General features: G+C 44.8%; 1 protein-coding gene across 1 annotated transcript; it reads right to left on the bottom strand.

The window, feature by feature from the left end:
- Window positions 1-574: 574 nt before the first annotated feature.
- Window positions 575-23,595, bottom strand: SYT11 (synaptotagmin 11). Its single transcript, XM_012767801.2, has 4 exons — window positions 23,293-23,595; window positions 16,187-17,013; window positions 4,474-4,597; window positions 575-3,885 (listed from the first exon to the last, which is right to left on the bottom strand). Exons 1-4 carry the CDS (start codon window positions 23,324-23,326, stop codon window positions 3,575-3,577), a joined length of 1,296 nt encoding a protein of 431 aa, XP_012623255.1. The 5' UTR covers window positions 23,327-23,595; the 3' UTR covers window positions 575-3,574.
- Window positions 23,596-24,034: the final 439 nt, after the last annotated feature.

Genomic DNA, 24,034 nt, shown 5'->3' with positions numbered 1-24,034 from the left:
ATATCTTCAGTGCCTGGCATAAACACTCAATAAATATTTGTTGACTAGCAGATGAATGAATTAAACAACAGATTTGGCCAGTCTCAGGATTGTTTTTTGGGATAAACATTTCCAATTAAAGGGCAGGCTAACTTACAACACTAAAAACCATCATCTCTCCTCAGATAGTTATGGTCTTAGAAGTTACATGTCAAGAGGAAAACAGAAGCTGGGCATGGTAGCACATGCCTGCAGTCCCAGCTACTCCGGAGGCTGAGACTGGAAGATCACTTGAACCCTGGAGTTCAGGTCCAGCCTGGGCAACACAGTGAGATCCCATCTTTAAAAAAAAAAAAAAAAAAAAGGAATACAGAAAGACTAGAACAAGCAACGAATCAAGTCACCTATCAAATGAGAGTCTCCAGGATGGGAGCCTGAAATCTACGTTTTTCCACAGGTCCCTGGGTGATTCTGAATCAGGTGATCTGGGGACCACACTTTGGAAAACATGCCCTAGAACACCCTTTTATAGTCTGAGCCTTAACTTCATTGATAGTCACCCAGCTTCCAAGAGAATCATGCTGACAGCACTGTACCTATTTAATGTGAATCAGTCTTTATTTCGCACTGTGTGGTGCATTAACAAATTCAACATACAAGATAGCATTACATATTGTAGGTTAGCATTACAGCATTATGCAATTTCACACAATTCATGTTAGCTTTTTCGGTTTTTTCTTTTTAAATTTGACACGTTTATTTTTGAGTTTCATTTTTACAAGAGAAGACACAAGGTAAAGAAAGACAACCACTTCGGAGAGGGATCTTGGTGAGGGCAATGTCACTGTCAGGGCCATAGTAAAAGCCTTCCAAGAAAAGGGACTTGCATTATTCCCTCTCCTGAGCAAGCCACCCCTGTCCCACAAACCAGTTCTATCTGTTTTCATATCTAGAGCACTATCCATAAACATCTACATCTTGGCTGTGCTCCACTGAGATGAACTGAAATAGGAATAACTCATAAAGGGGCTTTTGTTATTAAGAAAAACTCTTATCTTCCCAAAGGAATCAAGATATCCACAGAGAAGAATTGACTCTTGGAAAATCAGAAGTGACCATTCCCTAACCTATTCCTGACCACGAGTGCCTTGTGCAAAAGCTAAGATGTGACTCTCTTGTCTTTCAACTGACTCTTAGGAGGAGGCATTTCTCCTCCACTCTTATCAGTTAGCTCTGGAAAGAACAAATGTGAAAGCCAAAGTCAGCTAAGAAACTTTGGGACAGCAAAGTCAAGGGCACGATGGATCAGGCCTGAGGTAGGAGGGAGGAACCCTGGGCTGTCCAGCTCTTTGCCTTTTCCTGGCAAAGACACTGAGGCAGCTCCTACAGAACTACTGGTTCCTCCCCTGTCACCTCACCACCCACTGCTCAGTAGACCCAAAGAATGCAAGGAATAAAGCTACAAGGAGATGGGGAAGAGAGGAGTGGGGTGAGGCTGTTTTCCCAGACTTTTGTCAGGAGGAGCTCCAGAGGCACACACAGCAGGGCAAAGACCAGACTATCTCCACCTGTTGCTTTGCATTGTTTCTGGGAAGGGAGCAAAAGCATGTTGTTCAGCGATTTCTGATCTTTAGACATTAAGGCGATGAAGAGGAACCATTTAGATTTTTTTCCTAACGGGGCTTCAGAATGCTCCTGTCAGATTTACATTAAACTAGCTCAAAATGCATTTTTAGAAAACAAAAATTATTTTTTTTTCTACGTATGATACAGTATTTACATTTCATGGGGTGTAGAACAGAGACTAGTGGTATGACTCCAGCTGATGGTGAGATAGTGAGTCAGATTATGGGGGAATGGGGTTGACAGGGACGAGAACAGACAGTGGGCTCTGTGCCTGCCCAAATCTGCTCTGCACTGTCAAGAACATGGGTTAAAACAAACCAAAAGGATGGGGGAGAGCAGACTGGTTTTAAATCCATAAGAGCTAAGGGAACACCAAAGGCAAGATCACCACCCTCTCCATGGAGACTCAGTTTTTCAACTCCATTCTCAGAAGCAAGTTAGAAAGTGATGTCCTCATATGGAAGTGGACACTTCAATTTCAGGTAATCTTTTGGGCCCTGAATCAAACTGGTTGCTTACTTGATTGAGTTCCTCTTAAGGCTAGCAAAAATAGCGACTGCCTATCCAAGCTTACCTATTGTCCATGAAGTCTCTGCCATCTGAAAAATCTCAACATTGGAGACACAACTAAACTATGAGTAAGGAGAGTTGAATTCTAATTCCAAGCAAGATACTGAATCTCTCTCAACCTCTACTGCCCAGTGGCAGAAGGAAGATTGCACTCTGAGGTTCTCCCATCCTTCCACTGCGTCATGAGACTCACAAATTCCAAAAACTATGCTCTTTGTTTGGAGTGAAAAGATGTTCTGAAAAAATTCAACTTACCTTTATTACTCAGTCACACTGTTATTTTTTAAGAGCCATTATTGAAAAATTGAAGGAGAAAGAATAATTTCTGAGGCCCTTTTCATTTTGACATTATTACAATATCTAAGTCACTTGAGAAGACTCTAAAAACCTTCTCCATAGTCAGCGTTTGCTGGAAAAACAAAGGCTGATGTAATCCTTCAAACCTCTGATGACCTCCACAACCCGTCAACCAATAAATGGTTGTCACTACTGTAGATAACTGCAAAGAGGCATGGCAGTCATCTCTTGTCTCCTCTCCTTGTCCTTCTACATGAAAACAGCACTTGCTGTCAGCTGGATGTGTTCATTGGTATATCCTACAGCTGAATTTGAAGTCTCCGAAGCTCCTTATAGGGAAGTCATCTAGTTTCATAAATCCAAGTTCTACCTGCTAAATCTGATGTGTTCTATGTGCTTCACTGGGGCTACCAGTTAATCATAAACTGCCCTTTACCCTTTCATAGCAGGAAGGATGACAACAAAAATACCCCATTTCTTAATTACTCTTTTTCCTGCAAACCCTGCTTATCTATCCCACCTGTTTCTTGGCTTACTACAGACCTCTAGACTTTGAGCTCAGCCAAAGAGTAAAGGTGTAAGAGGTGAGAAGAAGAAAAGATGGGAATGATGAAAACATGAGGTTTTACAAGAGCAAAATTTTCTTCTGCAGAAGTGGGGAGTAGAAGTAACTCTCCAGAGAAGCCCAATAAAAAGAGGCCAATTTCAGGTAATTAGCAAATACAATTCGGCACAAAACACAATTTTCATGGATTAAAATCTGCAACTTGATATTGGCAGTTAGGCTAATTTCTTCACTTTGTATTAGACATGCAAGTATAAGGTTACATTGTTATATATAGACTTGTAGGGGTCTTTCCCTCTCTTTTTTTTCCCCCATTAAAAAAAAAGAATTTCTAGTGCCTTGCAAATGAGAAAAAAAATCATCATCGCTAAGAACTGATCTGCAGCTGTGGTCATGTGGGATGTTCTTTGTGGGATTTGTTTTGTAAGAAATTTTCTTCTACAACTAAAATGAGGTTTTGAGTCCGCTTCTGTCATCTCTCTCCCCGCCATACACCTCCCCAGCCTGGCCCCGGGGTTGGAGGCGAGAAGAACAGGATTAGTACTCGCTCAGACTGTGCCACTTGGCCACAGGTTTGCGGGGGCTCTCGCAGACCTCTCTCCAGTGTTCGGCGCCACTGGCTGTGACACTGTGTGCCCCCAGGATCAGCCTCCCCACCACCTCATTCTTGGTGGTGCGATCGAAGTCGATGACAAGGAACTCGATGCTGATGTCAGGCAGGAGGTCAGTAGGGATGTCATAGATGAAAGATTCATTGAAGACTGGGTTCAAAGTGCACTTCTTCACGTGGGTTTTCTTCTTGGCTATGCGCTTTCTGCCGTAGTAGACGTTCACCTTGACATAAGGATCTGGGGCCCCCAAAGGGATAAAAAAGAGAGAGAGACAGGCCTATGACACAGTCCTCTCCTATATAATGGTGATTACATATTGGGAAGGGGGTGCTCTGTTGTTTCTATCTTTGATGATCACCCTCACATGGTCTTTAGTGACTTCACAGTAAAAGTACACTGATTATGCGTGAGTCTGCCTGCCTGGACAAGGGGCCACGGAGACCAAGCAGGAATAGACTAGCACAACTTCCTCAAGTCATGTCTGAAGAAACCTCATGATATCAGGAAGCATTTTCAAGGGCACAGGGACTAAAAAATGCCTACAGTCTTTTTGCGAAAGCTCACCTGGAGCAAGCACTCAGCACCTGGCATGCATATTATTCAGGATACCTGGCTAAATGTAAAGACCCCCTTTGCACAACCAAAGCACCTGCCCAGCTCGGGAAATCGACTGGACCTAGATATTTCTCAGAAGAGAATGTAGACAGAGTGAGGAACAGGCCAAAGTGAAAGTGGCAAGAGATCCTGAAAGGTGAGGGTATGTCTGGGCCACAGACAAGGAGTCGGGGGTGGTTCAGTCAGAAATAGGTTGAAGTAAATAGCTGCTACCTGAGAGACCGGTGATATCCATCTTCGGCAAGTGTCTGGCTTTGAGGACAACCACTGTCATTCTCTGTGCCACAGGCTGATATGACAGAGACACCTGGAGCTCCCCTCTGCTGATGCACTTCTGTGAGGAAGAAACAACAGGTGTAAATCCTGGCAGAGGGAGCAGGACACAGCACAGAGAGTGTGCGGAGTGGGAAGAGAGTCTGAGGAGGGGAAGGGCAGGGATGAGGAGTCTGTAGGAAAGATGTTCTCTCCTGTAAGATGTTCTCATTCTATTTAACAAGGAGAGGGAAAGGAAGCATTACAATCATAATTCTAGTATTAAATAAAATCATTTGCATGGAGAGGCAGCATAGCCTTATATTTATGAATATGGATTCTGGAGCCAGACTGGCCTGAATTCAAATCCTGACTGCTATTTCTTCTTTTTTCTTTTCTTTCTTAGTTTTTTCCTTCTTTCTTTCTTTCTTTCTTTTTTTTTTTGAGACAGGGTCTTGCTCTGTTGCGCCACCTTGAGTGCAGTGGTATCATCATCGTTCACTGCAACCTCAAACTCCTGAGTTCACAAGCTATCCTCCTGCCTCAGCCTCTTGAGTATTAGCAGGGCACCATCATGCCCACCTAATTTTTCTATTTTTGGTAGAGATGGGATCTTGTTCTTGATCAGGCTGGTCTTGAGCTCCTGACCTCAAGAGATCCTCCTGCCTCTGCCTCCCAGAGTGCTAGGATTACAGGTGTGAGCCACCACATCTGACCCCCTGACTGCTATTTTTTTATCTGTGACCTTGGACAAGTAACTCAACATCTCTGTACTTCACTTTCCTCATCCATAAAATGGGAATAAAAGACAATACCTACCACATAAGATTATTAAGAGGATGAAACAAGTTAAAATGTATAAATCGCAGTGGCACCCATCACACAGTGTGCACTATTGAAGTGCATTCTCTCTTACTCTCTCATTTGGTTCTTGTGACACAAAAGTTTTGGTTTTTTTTTTTTTTTTTTTTTGAGACAGAGTCTCACTTTGTTGCCTAGGCTAGAGTGAGTGCTGTGGCGTCAGCCTTGCTCACAGCAACCTCAATCTCCTGAGCTCAAGCAATCCTCCTGCCTCAGCCTCCCAAGTAGCTGGGACTACAGGCATGCACCACCATGCCCGGCTAGTTTTTTCTATATATATTAGTTGCCCAATTAATTTCTTTCTATTTATAGTAGAGACGGGGTCTCGCTCTTGCTCAGGCTGGTCTCGAACTCCTGACCTTGAGCAATCCGCCCGCCTCGGCCTCCCAGAGTGCTGGGATTACAGGCGTGAGCCACCGCGCCCGGCCGACAAAAAAGTTTTGAAGACTGTACAGTGGAAGGTAATAAACTTGGGCTTGAGTCTTAACTTTGCCACTTCCTGACTCCATGGTTTCAGGAAAGTCCCTGAACTTTCTAGAGCCTGTTTTTCCATTTCACAAGGTAAATATCAACACCTGCTCAGCCTACCTCCATATTTGCACTTCAGTGTGTCTTCTCCAGCCAAGCCGGCTTCCTCCTAATGCCCTGATCCTTTTTTTTTTTTTTTTTTTTGAGACAGAGTCTCACTCTGTCGCCCAGGCAGAGTGCAGTGGTGTCATCACAGCTCACTGCAGCCTCAACTCCTGGGCTCAAGCAATCCTCCTGCTTCAGCCTCCCAGACTGCTAGGATTACAGGCATGGGCCACTCTGCCCAGCCTGTTTCCCCATTTTAAGGTTTTGTACTAGGCTCTATTTTGACCTTGAAAAAAATTCTAGTCCTCTAAGACTACTTTAAGCAACATTTGGATACTCACTACATGCCAGGTGCTGGATTCCAGAGCTGATGGGACTCAGTTCTTGCTCCCAAGGAGCTCATCGTGCAGTAGAAAAGACAGAGATGTAAAGGAACACGTACAGCACTTGCCAGGAAAGCAAGAAGTCTAAGTGCTCTGGGCACCCAGTGGAGGTGGGGCCCGCTTCGCTGGGAGATTCGGGGAAGGCTTTGCCAGCTGATGCCTGGGCTGAGTTCATGAGTAAGAAACCAGGACGCAACGGGCAGAGAGAAGATCGTGTCAGGCGGGGTCATGGGAGTGGCTGGTACAAAGGCGTTGGGTTCTGAAAGGGTACAGTGTTCAGAGACTGTTGAGAGGTGCATGTGCCCAAAGTTGGGGCGCCTGACAGGAGGGGTGGTCAGGAACCTGGCGAGGTGGGTGAGGCTAGGTAAAGAGCTGTGGGGGTGCTAACATAGCCACAGAGCCAGCTGCACACAGGCAGGCAGAGGTCTGTAAGCCTAGGAGTGGCAGAGTTATTATTATTCATTAAAATGATTATTACTTTAGGGGAAGCTGGAGAATGAACTAAAATAGAGAAAGACCAAAGCCAGAAGGCTTCGTTACGAGGCGGCCACAGCAGGCTCAGGAAGCAGTGATGGCCACTGGAACTAGGGCTGTGGCAGAGGAGGTGTCTCAGGAAGAACTGTCAGGATTTTCTAGGTTGGGGTGGCTAATTGGATGTGAAGTGTAGGGGAGAGGGGAGAAAGGGAGGACTATTTCTTATGTTTCTACCTTAGAAAGTAGGGATGAGGCAGGGACAAGGAAAGCAAAATGAAGCAAGGTTTGAGGAATTTAGAACATAAGTTAAATTTGGCACAAAACTATTCCTCCACTATCAAACCTTATTCCTTGTATTCTTCAAAGTCCCAAAGAAATGTCATGTACTCCAGGGACTTAGATTGAGCAAAAATAGACTATACTTACGAACAGCCTTATATATACCGTACATCAACGAAAATGACCTATTATGTACTTATTAAGTGCCAGGTACTCTGTTGGGAGCTAGGGCTGCAAGGATGGACAAAGAGGAATCCTACCCTTAAGAAGTTCCCAAGCTAGGGCCGGGCGCGGTGGCTCACGCCTGTAATCCTAGCACTCTGGGAGGCCAAGGTAGGATTGTTTGAGCTCAGGAGTTCAAGACCATAAAATCCATGTTTGAAATAAAAAAAAAAAAAAAAAGAAAAGGAGTTTGAGACCAGCCTGAGCAAGAGTGAGACCATGTCTCTACTAAAAATAGAAAGAAATTAATTGGCTAACTAAAAATATATAGAAAAAATTAGCCAGGTATGGTGGCACATGCTTGTAGTCCCAGCTACTTGGGAGGCTGAGGCAGAAGGATTGCTTGAGCCCAAGAGTTTGAGGTCGCTGTGAACTAGGGTGATGCCATGGCACTCTAGCCTGGGCAACAGAGTGAGAGACTCTGCCTCAAAAAAAAAAGAAGTTTCCAGGCTAGTTCACGCTCTGCTCAGGTATGTCTGGTGCAGGAAAGAAGACAGCAAATAAACTAATTCATTCATCAATGAAAAATAAGAAAACAAATCTAATAGTTTTGGCTTTGATTGTAAGCCTTAAGTTATCCCAAGGAATGAAACTGATAATATCTCACACGATTTTAAAAATTCCTTAAGTCAACATTTCATCCCAGGAGCATAAGGAAATGCCTCTCAGAGGACACAGAAACATGACTAACTAAAGTTTAAACGTGGTCCTTAGCTTTTGAAATTGAAGTACAAAAGGGAATAGACTTTTAAAAAGATTTTCATGGTTTTTCTGTGCTAGGTTAAAGCCCCACATTTTTTTTTACCCATAACACACATATTGTCAGCTCTTAATGGTATCCATGGGAAGTACCCACAGGCAGTTTAACATTACAGGCTGTTGCCCTTGCCAACCAGTACACTTCTAGGCTGCTTCCTTTTGCCAAGAGTCCAGATGCGATCAGAGAATATAAACTCACTTCTACTGTTAGCCACAACCAAACAGAAAGTAATCCCTCATGAAAAAGAAAATCAAACGCCTTCCAAAACATTCAGAACTGAACTATCCAATGCAGTAGCCACTAGCTACATGTGTCTACTTAAATTTTAAATTCACTAAAATTAAATAAATTGAAATTATAGTTCTTCAGTCACAGTAGCCATATTTCAAATGCTTAATAGCAACATGTGGCTAGTAGCTACCATATTGGACAGTGCAAATATAGACCATTTCTATTATCATTGGATGGCACTGATTTAAAAAGAACTTTTGAATCAATTTGGCCACTGCTCCCTTTCATTTGTATGAATAATGAAATTTTTTTTTTTTTTTTTGAGACAGAGTCTCACTTTGTTGCCCAGGCTAGAGTGAGTGCCGTGGCGTCAGCCTAGCTCACAGCAACCTCAAACTCCTGGGCTCAAGCAATCCTGCTGCCTCAGCCTCCCAAGTAGCTGGGACTACAGGCATGCGCCACCATCCCCGGCTAATTTTTTCTCTATATATTAGTTGGCCAATTAATTTGTTTCTATTTATAGTAGAGATGGGGTCTTGTTCTTGCTCAGGCTGGTTTTGAACTCCTGAGCTCAAACGATCCTCCTGCTTCGGCCTCCCAGAGAGCTAGGATTACAGGCGTGAGCCACCGCGCCCGGCCTTGAATAATGAAATGTTAACTAGATTTGATATCTATTTCTGGGCCATCATTGAATACTATCTAAATATTAAATATGTAGTCTTTGAATATAATTCTAACTTTATATACAGGAGAGGGATAGGTAAGGAAAAAAGGGAAACTTGATTTAAAAGCAAAGTGTTTTTTTGTTGTTTTCTTTTGTTTTATTCAGACAGAGTCTTGCTTTGTTGCCCAGGCTAGAGTGAGTGCCGTGGTGTCAGCCTAGCTCACAGCAACCTCAAACTCCTGGGCTCAAGCAATCCTGCTGCCTCAGCCTCCCAAGTAGCTGGGACTACAGGCATGCGCCACCATGCCCGGCTAATTTTTTCTATATATATTAGCTGGCCAGTTAATTTCTTCCTATTTATAGTAGAGACGGGGTCTCGCTCTTGCTCAGGCTGGTTTCGAACTCCTGACCTTGAGCAATCCGCTCGCCTCAGCCTCCCAGAGTGCCAGGATTACAGGCGTGAGCCACTGTGCCCATCCAAAAAAAAGCAAAGTTTTATTTGTAAGAATAACATGTTTTTTTAGAGATAGGGTCCCTCTCTGTAACCCGGGCTGGAGTGCAGTGGCATGATCAGAGCTCACAGCAGCCTTAAAAACCCAAGGCTCAAGATATCCTCATGCCTCAGCTTCCTAAATAGCTGGGACTATAGGCACGAGCCACTGAGCCCAGCTCCTATTTGTAAAAATAAACATTGATTACAAGACTGTAGCTTAGGTTTCTTGATTACTTTTTTAAAACTCTGTTTCCTAGCTTGGCGAGGTGGCTCACACTGTAATCCTAGCACTTTGGGAGGCTGAGGCAGGAGAGTTGCTTGAGGCCAGGAGTTGAAGATCAGCCTGAACAATATAGCGAGACCCCGTCTCTACACAAAATAAAAAAAATTAGCCGGGCGTCAGGGCTCGCGTCTGTAGTACCAGCTACTGGGGAGGCTGAGGCAGGAGGATCATTTGAGCCTGGGAGTTTGAGGTTGCAGTGAGCTATGGTGACACCACTGCACTCTAGCCTGGGTGACAAAGCAAGACCCTGTATCCAAAAAAAATAAATAAATAAAATAAATAAATAAACTCTGTTTCCTAAAATCATCCATTATGGCAAAGTTTTCCTAATCAAAATTCACAAGCCCCTTCTCTAGTTCTTTGGGAAAGCAGACAACTTCTGGTTACCCTTTTAATTATTTTCTCCCCTAAAATCACTCCTCAAGCAACTGTTCTCCATCTGATCCCCTCCTTCACCTTTGGCCATCTTATGTGGGCAGAATGCCCATCCCTGTTCAGCTGCCCTTTTGTGATGCCCAAGTCCATAGCCACAGCACCACCTGAATGCTACTCCATTCTGCATTGAAGGCAGTTTAATGTAGTTTCCTCATCCCCCCTCCCTTTCCCTTTCTACCCAATTCCCATTCCAAGTAGCACTATCAATAGCTCTTTCAAAAGAGCTATTGAGGGCTGGGAGCGAGCTCTGTTTCCCAGCCCCTCAGCCTAGTGTGGCAAAGACCCTGTTGGGGGGCAGGCAAACAGAAGGACAAGGGGAGAAAGGGTTTTATCCATGCCTGACAGAGCTGAGGGCTTTGCTCTCAGAGAGCAGGCTCCTTTCTCCTTCAGTTCAACAGAGGAACAGGAGCAGTGGCCCTAAAGAACACATTCAGATGAAAGAAATACTTAGGCGAGGGATAAGTCTATTTTCCTATAATTAGCAGAGCCTCTTTCAGAGTGATTTTCTAGCCATAGAGTCCTTGTACTAGGTGGACCAACACACCTCAATAAACCTTTCTTGGGGCCATCCCCACCCTAAATCACAACCATGGGAAAACAAAAGAAACAAAATCTTAATGTTCAACCACATCCTCCGTTTTGCTCCCCCCAATACACATATGTAACAACTTTCTTAATTGTTCCTGGAAAATTGACATTCCTTCTTCTTTTTCTCTTTTCAGCCCCAATAGCTAGACTGGGCGATCTCTCAGGTCCTTTGTAAATCTAAGATTTTAAGAATCCTCCCATTCCATGACCACTGTCCCAGGTCATCACCATGACCTGAAATAGTTAAGAGGAGTCTAACAACTCTCCGTTATCCATTTTGTCAATCAATTCGTTCCCACTGTCTCCTCTTTACCCCTCACCCCTCTCTGCAACACCTCCCTTCTCTTCATGGGGAGTTTATTATGGGAATGTCAATTTACTTTCATTTCCATCTGAGTAAAATATTAGAAAAAAAAAGCTGCCACTAAAAAAAGAAATAATTCTAAAGTCCAACTCAGAGATTTTGCATGCTACAGTTTATAGTGTGACCTTCCTTCACTAACAATCAAGGGTTAATTTTTAATGCTTCTTAAATCTTTCTATATATTCATAACAGCTGAAAGTGCAGTCCCAATGTGACCCCATTAGCCTTCACGATCCAGCCTGGAGGAATATTAAGGCCCAGAGAGAATAACTGCTTGCCCAGGGTCAGGCAGTGAAGTGGACAGAGATGGAAGTGATGACCAGTCTTGACTTTCTTTAACGGGACCACACACTAATAAGGACAGAGATGAATTTTCTGCTAAAGGCCAGGAAATTCGGTTCAGGGGAGTTGTCTATAGAAATGCAATTCTTTAGACCGGTTTATTGAAGTAGAAAAGAAAAAAAAAAATTCTTTTTTGAGACAGAGTCTCGCTTTGTTGCCCAGGCTAGAGTGAGTTCTGTGGCGTCGGCCTGGCTCACAGCAACCTCAAACTCCTGGGCTCAAGCAATCCTTCTCCCTCAGCCTCCCGAGTAGCTGGGACTACAGGCATGTGCCACCATGCCTGGCTAATTTTTTTTGTATATATTAGTTGGCCAGTTAATTTCTTCCTATTTATGTTAGAGACGGGGTCTTGCTCTTGCTCAGGCTGGTCTCAAACTCCTGACCTTGAGCAATCTGTCCGTCTCAGCCTCCCAGAGTGCTAGGATTATAAGTGTGAGCCACGGCGCCCAGCCAAGAAAAAATTTTTAAATAAAGAAATGCAATTCTTATCAGTCTCTACCCAGGAATCTTTGGAGGAAGGTAATTCGATCCCATACAATAAGGGGTGCCTTACACAGACCAGAAAAAAGCTCTTTACAGGCAGTTTGGAATAGTCCAGAGCAGCTCTAGCTCGTGTTCACCAAGAGGAGATGCTGAAAGGGCAGATTCTTTGTACCATAGGGAGGATTTGGGGTAGACATTCAGAGGATGCATTGCTAGGAATCATGGGATGAGTGACTAGGAAGATGACAGCAATGGCTCAGATGGAACACAGTCCTGCTCCCAGGCACTGGTTGGGCAAAACAGGCTTAGGCAACCTAGCAGGCTGGAGGGCACTGGTGTGGGGCTACACAGGCTCTGGGTGTCCTGTCTAGGGCCTCTCCTAGGGGGTGTGTTGCTCAGGATCCTAGCCTTGGCTTATCCCTCCTGAAGGGAGTTAATAAAGTGGAAAGAAACTTGGCTCTTACCAAGAGCCCCTGGCAGTTTAGCAAATGCCATTGTCTGTGCTCTGTCCAGTGCCCTGGATTTGAGGCTGTTTTGTTCCTAGCCCATCAGTCCCTTTCCTTGCCAGTCTCTTCCCAGCTGCAGCTTGGCACGGAGCCATCCTCCGCCACCAGCCTTGGGCTGAGTGCATGAGCTGTCTGGAGGAGTCCAGCTGGGTGGGGGCTTTACCAAGGTATGGGTAAGGAGCCGCTGCAAAGGGAGTCAGGAAATAGGGCAGAGGAGTGGCAGAGGCCTGAGGAAAAGAGACAGGGGGAGAGGAAAGGGAGAGAAAGAGATGAAACAGGTCACTGTTTTGGTTTCTGTTCATGCCTGGGATCCAACCTCAGAGGACACAAAAACCCCTGCAGTATTGAACACTAGGATGTTTCATCGTATCCTGGCATTGAACCAACGTATTGTTTATGCTCTGATCAAATGCCTCTAATATTTTTCAAAATTCTTGAACTTCCCTGGCCCCTGTGAGGTGGATCTGAGTGTGCCAGGTAGCAGTGGTAGTTCCTTTAGGCGATGGCAGGAATGGGCTTGCTGTAGTGATGCAGGAGCCCACTACACAGCAGAGAGGGCAAGAACACACAGCTGCCCCGATACCCAGACTTGGTGCAGTACCATACTTGAGTGGGCTAATCTTGCTCCTGGGTGCTCCTTGCAAACTTTGCCCCTTCTGGATTGGGAGCCTTTTCTGTCCAACCCTGAGCCTCCTGTCTCCCCACTGAAACTAGTGTGGCCTTGCAGGTGGGAAAAGCATCAAGAGATAAGTAAGGCACTGATAGGCAGAGATCTTTCTGAAAGATGTGCAGTTGTTTTTAGTGGTCTTGCTATCCTTTCTGAACCTCCTTCTCCACTGATTCAAGCCTCCCTTGTCTTTCTCTACTTTGTCAGAACACAATATCGATATCTACAAATCACATATATCTCCCAGGGATCAAACTTTATTAATAATAGAAATCAAGACTGGGCACAGTGGCTCACACCTGTAATCCTAGCACTCTGGGAGGCCGAGGCAGGTGGATTGCTTGAGGTCAGGAGTTCGAGACCAGCCTGAGCAAGAGCGAGACCCCGTCTCTACTATAAATAGAAAGAAATTAATTGGCCAACTAATATATATAGAAAAAATGAGCTGGGCATGGTGGCGCATGCCTGTAGTCCCAGCTATTCGGGAGGCTGAGGCAGTAGGATTGCTTGAGCCTAGGAATTTGAAGTTGCTGTGAGCCTGGGCAATAAAGTGAGACTCTGTCTCAAAAAAAAAAAAAAAAAAAAAAAAGAAATCAAAATAATAATAGTAATGGTTGCAATTTGTTGAAGGCTCACTATGTGCTAGGGACTATGCTTTTTTTTGTTTTTTTTTCTTTTGAGACACAGTCTTGCTTTGTTGCCCAAGCTAGAGTGAGTGCCATGGTGTCAGCCTAGCTCACAGCAACCTCAAACCCCTGGGCTCAAGCGATCCTACTGCCTCAGCCTCCCAAGTAGCTGAAACTACAGGCATGTGCCACCATGCCCGGCTAATTTTTTCTATATATATTAGTTGGCCAAGTAATTTCTTTCTATTTATAGTAGAGACCAGGTCTCGCTCTTGCTCAGGCTGGTCTTGAACTCCTGATCTTGAGCAATCCGCCCATCTCGGCCTCCCAGAGTGCTAGGATTACAGGTGTGAGCCACCCTGTGCTAGGGACTATGTAAAATCATCATCCTACTTCAGTCCTATAAGAAACTGAGACTTAGAGAAGTTAAGCAGCTTGCCCAAGGTCATTTAGCTGGTGGAATTTGAATTTAAACTCAAGTCTGACTTCAGAGTCCTTGCTATTAACCTTATATTGTACCCTGAAAAAGGAATGCAACTCTTAAGTTTAAGATTTCAGGCCAGGGGTGGTGGCTCACACCTGTAATCCCAGCACTCTGTGAGGCTGAGGCGAGATGATAGTTTGAGCTCAGGAGTTCGAGACCGGCCTGAGCAAGAACGAGACTCCATCTCTACTATAAATAGAAAGAAATTAGCCAAAACAACTAAAAATAGAAAAAATTAGCTGGGCACGGTGGCGTGTGCCTGTAGTCCCAGCTACTTGGGAGGCTGAGGCAGGATTGCTTGAGCCTAGGAGTTTGAGGTTGCTGTGAGCTAGGCTGACGCCACGGCACTCACTCTAGCCTGGGCAACAAAGTGAGACTCTGTCTCAAAAAGGAAAAATTACCCAGGCATGGTGGCGCATGCTTGTAGTCCCAGCTTCTCGGGAGGCTGAGGCAGGAGGATTGCTTGAGCCCAGGAGTTTGAGGTTGCCGTGAGCCAGGCTGATGCCATGGCACTCTAGCCCAGGCAACAGAGTGAGACTCTGTCTCAAAAAAAATAATAATAATAAAATAAATAAATAATAAAATTTCAACTTCTTTCATGGCACCCACCACACTCACTATATGGTAATTGTCAAAAGTACTTGTTTTTCTCCTCCAATAAAGTGAAAGCTCCTTAAGGGCAATAATATGCCAGGTTTATTATCTTATTTGATCCTCATAACCCTGTAAGGAAGGCAATATTATCAGCTGCATTTTACAAATACGGAAGTAGAGTCTTAGAGGGGGTTAAGTAACTCCCCCATGTCACACAGCTGGAAAGTGGTGAGCTGGAGAGTAAGGTCAGACAGTCTACTTCTAGAGGCCATGTGCTGCACTGCCTCCCCAGTTGTGGAAGAAATTATTGAACTGGTGGGGTTGGGTGGGAGTACATTTCTTGTACTCCTGAAATTACAACTCAAGAGCTAATGTTGGCCCCGTGGGGAGAGAGGGAGAGAAGGCAGGATGGAGGGCCTCCTCGCCTAATGAAAGAGGGAAAAGAGGAGGAATGGAAAGAGAAGTGTCTTGCTTCACTCTTCCAGGCAAAGGTTGGGGCCTGGAATGGTGAAGTAATTCATTAATTGCATTTATAAAATGGTTATGAAAAGACATGTACATGATACTATTTATACTGTTAGGTTTGGGTTGGGAAAAGGAAGCTAAGGGAAAAATTACTGAATTATTATCATAGTTTCTCAGCTTTCAGAAATAAGTTCACTGGGCCAGGAGCAGTGGCTCACGCCTGTAATCCTAGCACTCTGGGAGGCTGAAGCGGGAGGATTGCTCGAGGTCAGGAGTTCAAAACCAGACTGAACAAGAGCCAGACCCTGTCTCTACTATAAATAGAAAGAAATTAATTGGCCGACTAACATATATAGAAAAAATTAGCCAGGCATGGTGGTGCATGCCTGTAGTCCCAGCTACTCGGGAGGCTGAGGGAGAAGGATTGCTTGAGCCCAGGAGTTTGAGGTTGCTGTGAGCTAGGCTGATGCCACGGCACTCACCCTAGCCTGGGCAACAAAGTGAGACTCTGTCTCAAGAAAAAAAAAAAAGAAATAAGTTCACTGGAGGAAGAGCACACATCATTTTGGAGAAGAAATCAGCCCGCATATCCCTGCTATTATGGAGGTCTTACAGCTGGCAGGCCAGCCCAAGTAAGCTGGGCAGCATCAGCATGCCAACTACTAGAGGAAATTTTAGAAGCTACCTGACCTCTGCTCAGGAAGTTGCTTCTTGAAGGAGACCTAATCTGCCAGGCCCTCTGTCTTGCTTTGACCACTACTTATCCTTGACAGCCAAGAGCTTCCTCTCTTCAGCCCCTCTTTGCCACCCATCCACCTCCCTCCCCCTTCCATTTCTCCTCCAAGATTTAGTCTCCCCCACCCTCCTTCCCTCCCCAACACTGTTCCTGCTCACCTGGATATTCCTCTTGATGATGTCCCTGGTCAGTTGTACCTTGCCCGTGCTGGGGTCCACCCCAGCCAATGGCACCATGACCTCCCCGATGACATCATCCCGGGAGAAGCGGTCAAAGCTGAGGACGAGGAAGTGCAGCACCAGGTCCTGCAGCTGGCTGTATGGGATGCCGTAGAAGGTGAAGGTCTCATCAAACACGGGGTCCAGGGTCTTCCGCAGCACTCTGGTCTTCACCCGATGCCGCTTGTCAGGAAGGATGGTCATTTTGATGTAGGGGTCAGATCCCTGGGTCTGGTCATCCATTACTGGCAGCCCATGGGCCTCTTGGATTGTCACCACTAGGGCTTTTTTCGGGAAGTTATAGTCCACTGAGAAGGTGAGGGATCCTAGCATGACATCCTCCTCTGGAGAAGATGGAGAGGTGGTTTTGCTCTCCCCGGGGGTCAGGCTTGTAATGGGGCTCCTCAGTTCTTCCCCATAGTCCATTTTGATGGGCAACTGGTCTATACAAGATCCGGAGCTAGGCCCCCTGGGACCCTTGTCTCGGCTCAAAAGGCCAGCCTCTGCTGCATCCACCAACAGGTTCCCACGTCCTCCTTCCCTCCCAGGGCCATCTTTGTCTCTCCGTACTTTGATGATTTTCTTCTTGTTGCTAAGGGTCTCTGGGTATATGCTGATGCCTTTGAGCATGTGAATAAACTTGTATGGTGGGGTCTTGTGCTTCTTCTCTGCCTGCTGGTGGCAGCATGACCAGACAAAGACGGTCACCGAGACACACACCACCAGCACTGAGGCCCCGATGAGGCCAGCCACCACTGGTGACACATCTGAAGGTGGAGACCAGAGATGTGTCAAGGCAGGTGGACTTCAACCCCTGTCCAGAGCTCCCCTGCTCAGTGCCTCTGCTGGAGCCAAGCTAATCTGCAATCTAGCCTCCAAAGCCAAATGTGCTCATCTGGGCTTTACAGTTTCCCCCTTCCCTTAGAGACACCCTTACTCATCCTCTCCAACCAATCCATGGCTTTTCCTTCCCACCAAACCTGGATGAAACATGTATCTTCTCCAGAAAGGTTTCTCTGAAGTACCCCACCTGACTTCCTGTTCCTTTCTTGACCTTCTCTCAGAACTTAGAGACTTGGTTTGCTCTTATTGATTTGTGCTTCACATAAAGCTGCTCCGTAAGTGATCTAAGGTCACTTCTTAAAATGGGAACCTGTTCACCTCAACTGTTACACAAGGACATGAGCTATGTCTTTGGTTTCAAGAGGATATTCCTTAGCATCTAGTTCAGGGCCTGCACTGACTGATGGCACTGTCAGGTGGGAGGAAGGATGTGGAGTTGAGTTTAGACGGTCTTGGTAGGGGGCTCATGGATAGGTTGTAAAAAACTCTGGGTCGATGTACTTTTAAGGTATATTCCAAAGTTTCAGCTCCTAGGTATTTAAGATATAAGTATTTCTTTCTTTTTTTTTTTTTTTGTTTTTTTTTTCTTTTTAATGGCATATGGTAGTATATAAGATATAAGTATTTCTTCAGGATAAAACCAGGCTGGGCACAGTGGCCCATGCCTGTAATCCCAGCAGTTTGAGAGGCTGAGGCAGGAAGGTTGCTGAGGCCAGGCGTTCGAGGCCAGCCTGAGCAACATAGTGAGACCCCACCTTTACAAAAAATAGAAAAATCAGCCAGGCATGGTGGCACATGCTTATATTCCCAGCTACTCGGGAGGCTGGGACAGGAGGATTGTTCGAGCCCAGCCCAGAAATCTTAGGTTGCAGTGAGCTATGATCCTGCCACTACACTCCAGGAGTCTTAGGTTGCAGTGAGCTATGATCCTGCTACTGCACTCCAGCCTGGGTGACAGAGCAAGACCCTGTTTCAAGCAAAAAAAAAAAAAAAAAAGAAAGAAAGAAAAAAGTATATATTCTAAACAGGAAGAAATAGGGACTATGAAAAATGTCAGATCCTTGCTCAAATGTCACCTTCTTAGGCCTTCTCTGACTATCCTTATTAAAAGTGCAACCTTCTCCACCCTTTACACCCACTCTTCCCAGCCCTGCTTAATTTTTTTCACATGCCTTGTCATTATTCCTCTCTCTCTCTCACACCCCTACACATATAAAAAAATACACACACACATATAAGAATAAATAAATAAATACACACACACTCCCCACACAAAATTTTACTATTTAATGTTTATCTTCACTAGGATGTAAGCCTCATAAGGACTGAAGTTTTTGTCTGTTTTGTTCATTGCTGTATCTTCATCACTTAAAACACATAGCAGGCACTCAATATATATTTGTTGGATAAACAAATAACTAAAGAAAAATAGAATTTTTTTCTTTTCCCTTACATTAGTCTTGTCTTTTTTCACCAAAGTTGGGTCCCTGCCTTACATAATTAGGTTCAGCCTCTTTCCCTCCTCAAGTTCATTGAAGCCAAATTGGCTTTGGGCCTTAAAGGTCTAGATAAGGCCTGTAGTTTTCCACCTTACTTTTTAGGAGAAGATTTGGAAGGCAGGTAGAACTAAGGAAGTAAATGTGATTCCAGCATATTTCAGATTCTTATTTGAACACCCTAGCACTGGGCTACCATGTAGCTCACTGCCTCCGTTACTGTAGGCCTAACACCTCACCTCATCAGAGAAGCCTTTCCTGCCTGCCCTAAGTAAGATAATATCCCTGTTTTTCTTCATAGCACCTATTACCCTGATAGATATTTATTTGTCTGTCTTCCCTCATTAGATAAGTTCAATAAGAACAGTAACTTTGTTTTGTTCACTGCTATATTCCCAGGTCTTAGAACAATGTGTCACATAGTAAATGCTCAGTGAGCAAATGAGTTAGTGAATTCAAAACAGCCTCCACAGATTTAAAAAGACGATGAAGTCAATATGATCACATATATGAGGGATACTTGTAAATTTTTCTTTGGACTTAAAATCTATCTATAGGCAATAATCTTACTTGACAACTTTAGATAAAATGACTTAGTAGTTTAGGTGGCCACAAGTTTGGACTACAGTTAGGTTAATACCAACTTATACTATGAGCACAATGTACAGATCACACAAGAGGTAGGTATTATTTTATCTGCACTGGTCACAATACACATGGAGTATTCTATACAGTACTAACAATAATAAAAACTGCTATTTTTTGTATATATTTATTATGTCCCTGCCAGGCATTGTGCTAAAGCTTATTCTCTTTGAATCAAAGAACTCACTGAATAAGTAGGTACCATTAATATCCTCACTTTGTTATTTATTTCTTTTAAGAGACAGGCTCTCACTCTGTTATCCAGGCTGGAGTGCAGTGGCATGATCATAGGTCACTTAGCCTTGAACTTTTGGCATCAAGCAATCCTCCTGCCTCAGCCTTCCAAGTTGCTGGGATTATAGGCATGAGCTACCTGGCCCAGCTAGTATCTCCACTTTATAATTGAGGAACCTAGGAACTCAGAAATCTGCTACATACTAGCAAATGGCAGTTTTGAGATTTAAACTCTGGTCTGCCTAACACCAGAGTCCATACTCTACATATGGATAATCAGGATAGAAAAAAAAAAAAAGTTAAAAACTTGGAAATCATATCAAATGAAGAAAAACTGAAGGAACTGGAGCTGGGGGTGTCTAGGAATAATAGTCATCTTTAATTATAATTGTTTTAGGTATTTTGATGGAAGAGGGTCTAGATTTGATTTTACTTTGGAGTGTAGGACCAGCACTAATGTGTACAGGCTATAGGGAGACAGATTTTGACTCAATGAAAACAGTCATATTATTATTATTATAACTGCCTCACAATAGCCAAGATTGTTTCCTGAGGCAGTAATTCTCAGTCTATGGCCATACCACCCTGAATACACCCAATCTAATCTTATTTTAGAAGCTAAGCAGGATCGGGCCTGGTTAGTACTTGGATGGGAGGCGGTGCTTCTCCAACTGAAAATTTTCAAACAGAGGTTGGATCACCACAGGTTGGGCACATTCCAAAAGGGATTTCTTCATTGGGGATTGACCTAGATGTGTCTGAAGTTCTTTCTACCTCAACATTCCACAGTTCTATGAAAGTTGGGACCAGATAAGAAAAGAAGAGGTAAATGGAGTAAAGCCACTACTAACAAAATAAATCAACATGACCAGGTCCATTTCCATGTCCACACTGAATAATAATAGTGTTTAGTCACAAAGTGTCAATGAAATAAGAGCTTTTAGGGAGAGGAAGCAGCACTGGTAGTAAGCTCCTTGAGCAGGCAGGAGCAACATCCTCTTCATCTTTGACTCCCTCAGAGTCTCTTGCATCTTGTATTTGTTTGAACAACTGATTGAACTCAATTGTCAATAAGAATGGGCACAGTCTAAATAAGTAGCTCTCTATTCACCTATCAGGGGCTTTCTTGCAAATTGTTTGCTACTGATTACCAAAACTGAATATTGATTGTCTCTATAAGATGAGGAAAGCAGGGAACTACCAAGACAGGTATACTTTTGAGAATGATTGGAAAGAGAGATCTAAAGGCCCAGATTGGTAGACATCTGGGCGATCTTTCAGCTCTACCATGGATACACTCTGTGATCTTGAGGGAACTCACTGCTGCTTATAATGCATCAACTTTTATGGTTAGAAAATGGAGGTAGGGTGGAAAAAAGAGAAGATGAAGAATTCTCATCTTTTAGGAGAGAAGGAAAATAAGAGAAACAGATGGACCCATTTGTGGATTATCGAGGTGCTCGCTCCCACCTTGTTTCCCACTTTTGCTCTATTCTCTTCTTCATTTCAGTATTTGTTAACTTTCTCTCTCCAACACTCAAGACAGTGAACTAGAAAAATCAGAGATGTTGAGACTCAGAGCTCCCTGTCTTGCTTTAGCGAAAAGCTTGGTAGGAAAAGGAAGGTGAAACTAATGGCTGAACTGAGTGTTTTAAAGTATCAGTAAATTGCAGTGACCTGTGTTTCTTGTTGCTTTTGTCCTCCATGGTCATGGATAATTGAGCATTGGCTTGGTGTATCTTCCAATTGCTGCAGCATTTGAAATGAAGTACTCTATGAAATATGAAAAAGTCAGAAGCCACAGTTCTCTATGTAGAAGACCCTCTATAAGGGTCTGGAGACCTGCAAAATACATCTGGGCTATGCCTGACTCCTTTAGCCTCTGATCAGAACTGCTTATTTTCATTTATTTTCCTAAATATTGTTCTTTCATTGTCAAGTAGGACTGTGTAATACAGTAGAATAAGAATGAATTTTGGCATCAACAAGACATGGGTTTAAATCCTAGCATTACCCTCACTAGTTTGTTTCACTTGAGCCAAGTTATTTCATCTCCTTGAGCCTCAGTTTCTTCATCTGGCAAATATATGTAATACCTACACTGGGGGGTGTTTGTTAGGATTAAATAAAATGTAGTGTGTAAAAGGCTAATATAAATTCTTTTCCCTTTTCTAGTAATAGTCCCTCTTAAGGAAATCATTATATTATGTTCCTCACTATCTACTTTTTCAAGGACTCTGGAACTGCAATGAGAGAAAGGAATCTGTTGGAAAGGCACAAGGAGAAAAAGAGCAAGAAGATATCATGGGTTATTCATGTGATCACAAAAGGGACTTTTATTTTGGAAACTTGGAACTCCACGGATTGAAATGCAGAAGGTGAAGTAGAAGAAAGAAATACAAATCAAGATTTAGCCTTGGGGAATATGTGGGAATAAGCAGTTAATGTGTGTGTGAAGATATGTTATCTGAATATTTTCCCTGATTTGATGTCTTCCTTATATTGAAGGAGGGGATAGAGCACATTGGGTTCTGCTCATTTCAATATACCTCTTATTTGGGAATGAGAAAAGCCATTTCCTAACTGGATTGTTTCTCTATCCTAAATACCTCAAACCTTCTGGATTTTCTGAGGGATAGAATCCCTTAAGGAATAAAACGTTCTTAGGCTGGCAGCAACTCACGCTGGCTTCACCATCTAGATTGTGGTAGAATGGAGGGAGAAGCAGGGCAGTTATATTTTATTTATTGATTTATTTGACCAGGAAGGCATAGCACAGGAAGTTTGTTCCCCTAGCACATTTTGGAGGAGTCCCTAAAGAGGAAAAAACTTGCTTCTCAAGCTTGTCTTTCCCACCTTTCCCCTTATTTTCCACTCCACTTTCTGCCCCAGGGAGTGTAAAACTAATCTTGGAGCCCATAGGGCTGGGTCGGGGACCAGCCGCTCCAAGATGACGTAATGCTTTCTCTGGTACACAAAGCCGCCTCCCCCCGGCAGGGCCTCTCTCGCCCCTCCCCCTCCGGCCTGGATCGCGCCCCCGCCAGCACCAGCGCGGGTGAGTCCCCCTTTTTGAAAAGCTAGCCCAGGGAAACAGGGAACAAAGGCCCCGGAAGGAGAGCCTAGGCGCAGCCAGGAGGCCCAGAATAGACATCACGTCATCCCCCAGCCCAGCAGTGCCAAGCGCCATTTGGTAGCATCGGACAGACCCCACCATTACGATGCAGAATGGAGCTTGCAGGGCTCACGTTTCCTCCCAGCCCCAGTATCCAGCTGACCAGCTTAAGGAGTGGCTTCCTTTTTGCTCCCCACCCCCGCACCCCCCTTTCCCCAGAGGCCGCCGCCTCCCCTGGCTGCCAGCCACACAACCCACAGTATCCAAGCTGCCATCTTGATGCCCCATCCCCCTTGTCACCTCCCTCCCCCGCAGCCCTTAGGAGTGGGAGGGGAGGAAGGGGCACCGCCCTGCGTGCCCCAAGGGGGAGGGCTCGGCCTACCCCACCTCTCCTCCCCCAGAAGGAGGGGTTCACGTCCTCCGCACGCTCGCTCGCTGTTTCTCACCTCCAGCAGTGCTGACTGTGCACCATACAAGGTTTTAGCACCCTGTACTTCCCCACCCTCGGTGTGGCTCTGGCCTTGCCAGTCCCTGCAGCCCATAGTTCAAGTTCAGGCGCTGTGCACGGCCGGTTACCCACGACCATAGGCCCAATTCTAGCAGGGCTGGCACTTTCAAGGCTCTAGTCTGGGGTTCATTCTCTGCCTAGCCATTGGGCCCCCTTGGCTTGCAACGGTTTCGACCACCTCAAGCTTAGTTTGCCCGACTCTACTTACCAAAGCTAGGTCGGATATTGGTGATCTCAGCCATGTCGTAATCAGAGGCTGTTGATATAAATGTTTTTGCAATGGTCAGACAACTCTGGGAACCCCGGGTCAGTACCGAGGCAGCTGCTGTAGAGCTCTAGGTCGGGGGAGAGGGTAGGTATCCGGCGGAAGCCTCCTGCGACGGTCCGGTCCCTGGTTGCCAGCTGCGCTCGCCTCTTAAGATGCTCCAAGGATGCTCTGAGCTAAGGATGCAGGTGCAGTCAGACTGGTCCTGATGCGAGGTAGGCTCCGCCTTCTTCCGAATGGCCCTCGGCAGAAGACTCCGCCTTTGTCCGAAAGGTTCCGGAACGCAGACCCCGCCCCTTTCCGGAAGATCTCCGGGAGAGCACCCCTCCCACCGCCGAGTTTTCGCGAGAATGAGGCTCCGCTTATTAACCGGCTGTGGGTCTATAAAGCGAAAGTTCTGAGGCAGGAGTAAGAAGAGTAGGGAGATTATTTTATGAAATCCTGTAGATACTGTGATTCCGGTTTCCTGGGCTTAATATAGCAGCAGAATGTTCTGGGTTCTGGGCTCCAGAATTTTGGAAAAACAAAATGCTATACTGCTTGGATTTCAGTATGAATTGGCATTATTGTTATGTATTTCTGAGACCACTAATGGTTATCATGGAAACATTCTTAAACTTCAGAAACTCTGATTAAAGACCAAACCTGGGCATGGTTGCACAACTTTGAAAATTCATTAAAAATC

Source organism: Microcebus murinus, chromosome 2 (assembly GCF_040939455.1).
Source record: "Microcebus murinus isolate Inina chromosome 2, M.murinus_Inina_mat1.0, whole genome shotgun sequence".
Classification (NCBI taxonomy): Eukaryota; Metazoa; Chordata; class Mammalia; order Primates; family Cheirogaleidae; genus Microcebus; species Microcebus murinus.
The sequence above is the reverse complement of the archived record's forward strand: the minus strand, read 5'-3'. Positions and strand labels throughout refer to the sequence as shown.

Coding starts and splice junctions, on each gene's coding strand:
- SYT11 (XM_012767801.2), bottom strand. CDS start 23,326: ATGGCTGAGATCACCAATATCCGACCTAGCTTTG. Junction 17,014..23,292: donor CAATATCCGACCTAGCTTTG/GTAAGTAGAGTC, acceptor CTCCACCTTCAG/ATGTGTCACCAGTGGTGGCT. Junction 4,598..16,186: donor TCATCAAGAGGAATATCCAG/GTGAGCAGGAAC, acceptor TCTTCCTCACAG/AAGTGCATCAGCAGAGGGGA.